Source organism: Chelonoidis abingdonii, chromosome 1 (assembly GCF_003597395.2).
Source record: "Chelonoidis abingdonii isolate Lonesome George chromosome 1, CheloAbing_2.0, whole genome shotgun sequence".
Lineage (NCBI taxonomy): Eukaryota > Metazoa > Chordata > Testudines > Testudinidae > Chelonoidis > Chelonoidis abingdonii.
The window spans coordinates 346,252,183-346,261,124 of NC_133769.1; the positions used below are offsets into that span (position 1 = coordinate 346,252,183).

The following is an 8,942-nucleotide window of genomic DNA, read 5'->3' on the forward strand; positions in this document are numbered from 1 at the left end:
ATATAAAGGTTGTTCTGAGCCAGTAAGGTGTGTCTTCTTCCTTTGGCACTAGCCAAGAAAGAAGCACCCGCTCAGCTGACCGAGAATAAAAGCTTGGTACCCGTCTTCCTGTCTTCCGTGCCTCCTTGGGGTAATTGACTAGCTCCAGGGGGAAACGAGCCTATTTGGCTAACAACCCAAACATGACCCACTCTCTGGGCTGAGAGCTACAAATAAGAATCATAGAATAAATATCAGGGTTGGAAGGCACCTCAGGAGGTCATCTAGTCCAACCCCCTGCTCAAAACAGGGCCAATCCCCAAACCCCAAGTGGCCCCCCTCAAGGGGGGGCCAGGCCAGTGCTCAAACCACTGAGCTGTCCCCTCCTCCTAAGATGTGAAAAGTATTTGTTAAATAAATATTCAAATTATGTCTCCTTCTTTTTTGGTGCTTTATTTTGTTTTCACGTGTCATTTTTTTATTTGTATTAGGCTGGGGTGGGGCCTCAAAAGCTGGAGTGGCCTGGGTGGCTTTTGACCTCTGAGCGACAGCGCATGAAGTGAACGTGCCTCCCCAAACGAAACCAGACAAACCCCCATGAAAAGCACCGGCCGCAGGGGAGAGACAGGGCTCGATCTCGGGCTTCTTCAGAGGTGGGGACACATTTTACCCGCGCTGGGTTGGGCGCCGGGTTCCCAGTGCCCAGTCACGGACTCGGAGACACTGACAGGCTCCGGACCCTGCCCCTTCTTGGTCTGGGGCCTCAGACTCTCTGCAGCAGAAGCCGCCGCCATAGTTAGCTAGGTACAGGGCTGCGGGCGACAACGGAACCACAGCACCCACTCCCGGCGCGGAGCGAGGTAACTTCCGCCTCGGTAACCATCATGGCAGAGCAGCGCCCGCGCAGACACGTTACGTGACTGCCTTGCAGAGACGCAGTAAGCCCCGCCTCTTCTGCTCTCTCTATAGTACTTCCCCGGGCCAGTCCGTGCGTTGCGGCGTGTCTATGGTTTGCGCGCGGTGGCCTGTGGGAAGGCGGAGGAGTTATGGCCTAGGCGCTGGCCGCGCGCGCGTAGCTGGCTTGGGGGCGGTGGCGGGGTGGGACCCGCTGTGTCTAAGGTAAGTCCTGGTGTCTGGCTGCTCCTGAGGGCAAAGGGGGTGGAGGCCGGGAGAGGGGCATGTCACAAATAGGGGGAGCCATGTAGGGGGCGGCTCTGAGGAGGGGGAGGGGTTCTTTGGAGGAGGGGTCCGAATGAGGGGGGGGGGGGCTCTGAGGTAGGGGAGCCGGGTAGGGGTTCTGCTGACGGCGGCAGTGTGGCGGGGAAGGGGGGAGTCATTAACGGAAGAGGGGGAGGGGTGCTGGAGAGGAAGCGGCGGGGACTGATTTGGGGGAGCGGTGGAGGGGAAGGGGCAGGAAAGGGTTATGCCGCTAGTGGAGACTTTCGCTTCAGTGATGACATTTCACACAGTTATTTTCATGCGGACTGTGTCATAAGTGGAGGTTAAACACCATTCCACAGTTAAAATAAAATGCAATAGAAGGGTGTGAGGTTACTGCTAATATCTAGCTGTGCTATAACATTTTCTGCCAAGGCAGTCAGTATCATTATCCACATATTAGTGATTGGAAAGTTGAAGCACAGAAAAAGGCAGTGGCTTGCTTGAGGTGACCCAGTGCACCAGCTGGGCCTCCCTAGTCCCCGTGCTCTAGCCATAGGGCTATATTGCATTCCAGGGAGAAAGAAAATGCAGTGCTCAAAAATTAATATTGACATGCACCAGGTCACGTTGGACAAATCAAGATAGATCTGTGATGCATAAAAAGTGTTAGGCACTTCATGAAAACACTTAAACTTAATGCTCCTGCTTGTACAAATGTATAGAGAGAGATTATAAATTCTCTCTCTTTGAATGTTTGAATAAGAGTTGAAATGAGATGGGAAGGGCTAGAAAGGCAAATCTACAAAATAGGAAATGTAGACTAGAGAGCTTGCTCATGCCATTGATGATAGCCTTGTGTTGAGGGAAATGACCGGAAGCTAGTAACAAAGATTTTCATATGTTATCAGTGTGTCTCATTTGAGATAAACAATAACTTGACTAATTTCATTCATAGACGTTAGTTATAGATTAATTTACTTGTGTGATTTGACTTGAGTGATATTGACTCATATTTTTTAGAAGGAAAAAATGGAAATGTATTGACTTTTTATAATACGCTGTCCTCCTTGAAAGGAGCTTTCTATGTATGTAATAATCTCGTGTCCTGTGTTCCTTTTCCTCCCTTCCCTTCCTGCCAGATTAATGAAAATCTGAATAAGTTATTCAGTTAAATAAAATGCTTCTGGGATGCAGCACTCTTTTCCAAGTTGTAGTTTACACTCTTTAACTGTAGCAAGAGCTGTGGTTGCTGCTATAATTCCATGAGTAATGTACTTCTTCAATTAATGTCTTTCACTATGACTAGTGGTAATTACCATATTTTGCATTTGATCGTGAAGTAATTAAGATGACAACAGCAGCTAGGCCAACATTTGAACCTGCAAGAGGAGGAAGAGGAAAAGGAGAAGGAGATTTAAGTCAGCTCTCCAAACAATATTCCAGCAGAGATCTTCCTTCTCATACTAAAATTAAATACAGGTAAAGGCCAGTTTCTTTTCTTGCACAACATGGTGTACAGTGAATTATTCTCAGACTTCCGCTGCTGCTGAAAGAGAAATATCACAGGTAATATTTACATGTTAAACACTGATAATGTACTTAGCACCATACAGGCCCAAAATAAGGGCATTGCACCTGCCACAGTGAGGGTGCAGTGATGGAAGGATAGAAGAGTTTCCAGTCTGAAGAGCAGACTTTGAAAATAGGATGTATTGGAAATAATTATAGTATTTATTGTATTTGCTTGTTTCTTGTGGGCACCACAACATAAATTAGTCCTTAGAAGGGGCCTGAATAAGAAAAGGGTGAACTGTATTGACCAGAGCATTCTATGCATAAGGGAAAAGATATAGGGTCATCTGAAGGAGGGCAGAAGAAGAGGAGGACATGTCTCATTCATCATTATCATAATCATCACCAAAGCTGATATTACACTTGTCTAAGTTCCCCTGACTGCAATTTTTTGTTATTTTACAATCTCACTTCATTACATTTTGAAATGCTTTGTCAATCTCTCTTGCTGTGTGCAAGACTCATAGGTGAGAATTGAACCATGCTGTATCAGCCATAAGCCACTCAGTTATGGGATCTGCAATTCCCAATTGTTGTTTATGCAGTAAGAAAATGAGCAAATTACTTCACCATAAAAACAAACTTGTGCACACAGTATATTAATAGCTGCTTGAATCTGGATTTCATGCAGGCACTGTGTACTCTTATTTCCAGAACAGAGGAGTGAAATGAATTATTGCTCACTACACTCATTTTAGTTCTTTTTAAGTTTTCCACACCAAATTCAACATTGCCTGGAAAAGGCTTGCATTAATGTGTGTCAAATATGAATGAGTTATTGCTCTTGGCTGAGACCTCTTAAATATGCATGGTGTGTCTGTAATATTTTATTGAAGCTATTATTTCCATTTGCCCCCTCTTCCCACTTGCTTGTTCTTCTAGAACACAAGTTAGTCAATCATCTAATTTGCAGGTGAATGAACCATCTCTCTGCAAGGATAAACTATAGTCATCTGATACATCTATCTGGGATTAACTGAAAACACATTTTAATCTTGCTCTTGGGATGTTATAACTGTCAGGGAGAGAATGTCGGCCAGAATGTCAGGTCCTGCAGAATGTTGGCTGGGATGTGATGCTTGTATAATACAGTACTAGGTGTCTTAGAAGTACCTGAGAGAAATGGATGGGGTCATTCCCTATTTTTACAGAAATTCTGTGATGTCTTTAAAATCCATTTGGAAACCACTGGAATCTGGATGAAGTTTTAATGGTACTGAAGGATGGGGGGGAATGCACCTGAAGTGGTGTTTTATCCTCGTATAGCTCTGCAGAATCATTTTGACTTCTGGTAACTAGCTCGTCATTCTAGAACTTTCAGGCCCACAGGGGCAAATGCTACAAATTGAGAACTGTCTACTTCACCTTCCCTTTCTTTCTTACCTTTTTTTCTGATTGCCTGTTCTAGACAGACCACTCAGGATGCCCCTGAGGAGGTGCGTAATCGCGACTTCAGAAGAGAACTGGAGGAGAGAGAACGAGTTGCTGTAAGAGAAAAGAACAGAGACAGACCAGCAAGAGGTGAAATGAAACTTCTACTAAACATAAAATTACATCCTGTAATGAATCCATGCACTTCTGTCAGGATATCATGGGAATAGAATCCACGACCTACTTGAGCTGAAGAAGAACCTTCATCACCAATAGTAAAACATGTACCATCTAAAGCATGACTGTTACATATATGTTGCCAGTTCATGACAGTATTAAAGGAGCTTTTATTCTTGAACTGCTGGGGGAAACACATTTTGTCGATTATTTTTTTTTTTTTTTTTTTTTTTAAGCCTTGGAAAGACAAATAATGCATTACAAAATATGTGAGATTGTTAGTGGATAATGAAGATTTTCTCTGAAATTAATATTTCAGATAACTCTTTGTGTTCAGTAGTGCTGATGTTTGTGAAAATGTAGGCACTACTGATTGTGAGGATCATCTAAAATGTATCTAGATACTTAAACAACACTTGTGGTAAGAAAATGGGGACATTCAAACTCTATGGGCTGTAGAAGCTGTGCTGATAAGGTCCAGGCTGCCAGTGTTTAGAAGCAGCCCATATGCAAGACTGAAGGTTCCTGTCTCCTTAGGATCTGAGGAGTTGGGAGGGTGCAGTGCAGCCACCTCTAATGGCCCCCTTTCCTCTTCAAATAATGACATGAAGAAACTCTACAAAATGAACCTCTTGAGTTTTTGAGGTGCCAGTTCCACTGACATGAGATGTCTCTGCAGGGGAGGGCAGTTCAGACATCAAGTCATTTGATTCCAGGAGTTAGATGTTGCAGGGTGAAGTTTGGTGATTCTGCTTTACTGTCGATTTTATTAACCTGTACAAATGTTCATAAATTTTCCTTTTTTAACTTCTCAGAGCACACCACATCCTCTTCAGTGTCTAAGAAACCTCGATTAGATCAGATTCCTGCAGCAAACCTTGATGCAGATGATCCACTCACAGATGTATGTATTTTCAGTTCCTTAGGGTACTCAGTAGTGGTACATATTGCATTCACAGATCTGTTAAGGACCATACCGCCAGATAATGGTTCCAGCACATCTGGTCTCTTTCTTTAACAAGTTAGTGTAACTGAAGTTTGGTGGAATGTAGAATTGTTCAAAGGACCCTGCTTTCACACCCTAACAGCAGTTTGAAGAAATCACTTTTCACACACCCCGGCAGTAGCTTGGAACCTAAGGGAGGGGTAGTAGAATAGAAGGCTCTGGGTGGTATATAATGAGGATCTTCCTTCCAAAAGTTATTGAGGAAAGAAATGTCTTTAAATTTAATCAAAACCTAGGTAGGTAGAGTTTCTGATGCTGATGTATCACACTCTTACTCTCGTTATTTTGTAACATTATTAAAATTTCGTGCTGCTCTAGATGCATGTGGCACATTTGATAGCACAATATTAATTTTGCTTCTTAGTAGTACTTGGAAGTTCCATTCAAGGCCACCTTGTGCTAGTCACTATATACTCTTTTAGCAAAAAGACAGTTCCTGCTCCAAACAGTTTATAATTTTAGCATACAGCAAGAGACAACTGATGAATTCAAGTCAATCAAAGAATGAGGGAGGTTGAGGTACACTTGAAATGATTGTTTGGAGTCAGTAATTGTATCAGAATGTCAGCTGCCTAGCTGGTGGATGCAAGTAATGAATTAAATAGTCAGGATAAGAACAAATGCATCCATTTGTGCCTTGCTTTTAATGTTCAAGGACAAAAGAATAATTTGTATTACACTTGCTGTCCTTGCAACCTCCAAAATACTTCAGAAATCCGCTTCCGGCAAATTCTAGCCTGTCTTAGGCAGTCCTGGTTTTACAATGTTTGGGCAAAATATTTGGTTCTGTGTAATTTCTTTTTCCAGAGTAAATGTATACTTTTCACAATAAACAGCTGGTTTTATGAAATGGAATGAAGTAACCAACCCACCATTTCCTCCTGTTAGGAAGATGATGAAGATGAGGATTTTGATGAAGAGAGCGATGACGACACTGCAGCTCTTCTGGCTGAACTAGAAAAAATAAAAAAAGAGAGAGCTGAGGAGCAGGCCCGAAAGGTAAAATCTCACTAGTTAAATAGGCTCTTCGCTTGAAAATTATTTTTTTTAAAATGCAGTTTCACAATATACTAGAAACCTCACTGAAAGTGATAGTGTAGAACTTTTAAAAACAAGTAAGAAGCACATTTTAATAGTGCAGTAGCCCTTTAAAAGGACATTTACCAGGAATAAATTTCTTATTAGATTCTTTTTATGGGATGAATTTAGTACTCCATTAAAGGGAAGTGCCAATGGCAGCAGTTAGAGCCAGGCATCGGCTGGGGTACTGTGCAAACCAATGCACTTAATCCCTTAACAACCTTTCAGTTCCTATGCCAAGTGGTTCTTGACTAAAGGCTGCCAGTTTGCCAAACTGTTATAGTTTTGTTAAGTACTTCAGGAGATTTGACTAAGGCCACTCAAGGTGGGTGAGGTTATATCATTTACTGGACCAATAAATAGGTCAGATATAGAGTGATCGCTTTGAAAAATGTTCACCCACAGGCAGTGTGGTGGTTTTGTCTTACAATTTTCCTGGGTGAGTTCATTTGATAGCATAGTGATTGTCTGGTTTCACCCACATAGTTGCTGTTGGGGCATTTAGTGCACTGGATGAGGTATATCACATGTTGTGATAAGCACATGGATCTTGAAAGGTGTGCTGTTGGGGATGTTGATCATTGTAGCAGGTTTTGTATCTGTTGTTCTGGCGGGATCTGGTGCCACTTTGAGTTGGTGCAGGGGTGGCCAACCTGAGCCTGAGAAGGAGCCAGAATTTACTAATGTACATTGCCAAAGAGCCACAGTAATATGTCAGCAGCGCCCCATCACCTCTGCTCCCAGCATCTCTCACCCACCGGCAGCCTTGATCAGCGCCTCCCCCTCCCTCCCTGCACCTCCCGATCAGCTGTTCTGTGGTGTGCAGGAGGCTCTGGGGGCAAAGGGGGAGGAGCGAGGGCATGGCAGGCTCAGAGGAGAGGACGGGAAGGGACGGAGTGGGGGCAGAGCCTGTGGCAGAGCCAGGGGTTGAGCAGTGAGCACCTCCTGGCGCTTTGGAAAGTTGGAGCCACAGGTTGGCCACCCCATGGTTGGTATATTCTGGTCTGTGGGGAGTTGCTTCTGATGAGCTTGGAGAGATTGGTCAATTGAAGGCCCAAAGCGGGGGTTCAGGAAAGATTTATTTCAGGAGGGAGTCCCCCTCACGTAGGGAGGTGGCTGTTTGATGATACCCCAGTGTGGGGTGGTAGGTGCTTCTGTATTGAAGCAGGTTCTCTCAGGGTGTTTGGGTGGCCCATTCCATTATGTGATCTACTTCTCTGATGGAGTGTCTTTGTTTAGTGAAGGCAGTTTTGAGTGTATGAAGGCCTAGAGCATATTCTATGGTATCTGAGTGCCTGGCTGTAAATAACAGATTTCAGGTAAGAGAACTTGGTCCAATAAAAGATATTATCTCATCCACCTTCTCTCTCTAGTACTCTGGGACCAACACAGATGCAATACAACTCCATAAGGCCTCTCAGTGCAGTTTCATTTGAACTTAGAGTTGGCACAGCTGGCTTCAATGCCACCATCAGCAGCAGCCCCTGGTATAGGGGATGGGGAAACGGTCTGACTGGAATGCCATGTGTTCTAGTAATCTCTGGCTGCCAAACATCTCTCTGGGGAGTCATTGTCCACTGAGGTACTCTAGAACAGCCTGTTATGCCATGGCCAATTTAGAATCAGACAGAATTGGGGAGCTGCCACAAAGTCCTTTGTGGCCTTTCTTCTCACTGGATACAGCTAAGAATCTAGCCTCTAGAGTTGATAGCACAGAAAACTATTTTCAAGTTTATGTAGGGTATTATAAACAGGGAAATGAGAAATGCAAATCTGTTAGTTTATGTGCCTCTCATCCCAAGAAAACCCAAATACGTTATCTATGCTCTTGCAATGCCACCTTTCAGTTGTGTACCATTGGTCACAGTTGTCCGGAAGTTTGGAATGGTGTCCCAAATCCTCTATTTAACAGAATTTTAAGATGTGGTGTTAGAATGTTCTCCGTTTTGAAGGTCTGGTATAAACAAGGCATTGTAAACTCCACTTTGACCAGTTTTGCACATGCTAAAGCCTAGGCTGTCCCCCAAGCGTTAGCTCAACTAGCTTTGCATGTTACAGTAGGGGTGCTCAACCTACAGCCCATGGGCTATATGTGGCCCACCAGAGCATTTTATAAGGTCCACAGCACAATAAACAATATACTAATGGCTAATTTCTTTTATCATGGGAAGTTGAAGGGGTGAATCTGCCCTGGTTGGATTTGGAGCTGTGGTTCTACTATTGATATTCCAAATACCTGCTGCTGAGCCTACCAAACTAGTCCATTTTTATCATTAAAAATATACTTGAAAGTGTCTTTCTCTTACCTCTTTGCCTAGGATTTGCAGCATGTACTATATGTAATAGCCAGTAATCTGAAACTATGCTCTGTAGTAGTAACTTGGCGTAGCAGGATTTATTTAACAGTGTCACAAACGTCTGTCCCAGATCTGGACTTTAGCGTACAAAATCTGGGTGTTTATTGTGAACCTTCCCCAAGCTTATACCCAGCTTGGATCTATTCTCGCTGCCACCTACTAGGACTATTGGGGTTCCTAGTTACCCCCGAGTCACCCCAACCTTTCCCTGGGGGACCCCCAAGACCCAGAACCCTGGG

General features: G+C 43.8%; 1 protein-coding gene across 2 annotated transcripts in view; it reads left to right on the plus strand.

The window, feature by feature from the left end:
* Window positions 1–976: 976 nt before the first annotated feature.
* CWC15 (CWC15 spliceosome associated protein) overlaps window positions 977–8,942 on the plus strand; it is a 45,147-nt gene continuing 37,181 nt past the window's right edge. The window contains exons 1-5 of one of the 2 annotated variants that reach the window (XM_032762850.2): window positions 977–1,098; window positions 2,481–2,619; window positions 4,121–4,233; window positions 5,076–5,164; window positions 6,155–6,265. In XM_032762850.2, the coding sequence (XP_032618741.1) occupies window positions 2,489–2,619; window positions 4,121–4,233; window positions 5,076–5,164; window positions 6,155–6,265 (444 nt within the window). In that variant the 5' untranslated portion in view covers window positions 977–1,098; window positions 2,481–2,488. Of the gene's footprint in view, window positions 1,099–2,480; window positions 2,620–4,120; window positions 4,234–5,075; window positions 5,165–6,154; window positions 6,266–8,942 lie in introns of those variants that run through there. The other variant, XM_075061730.1, reaches the window with a different exon arrangement.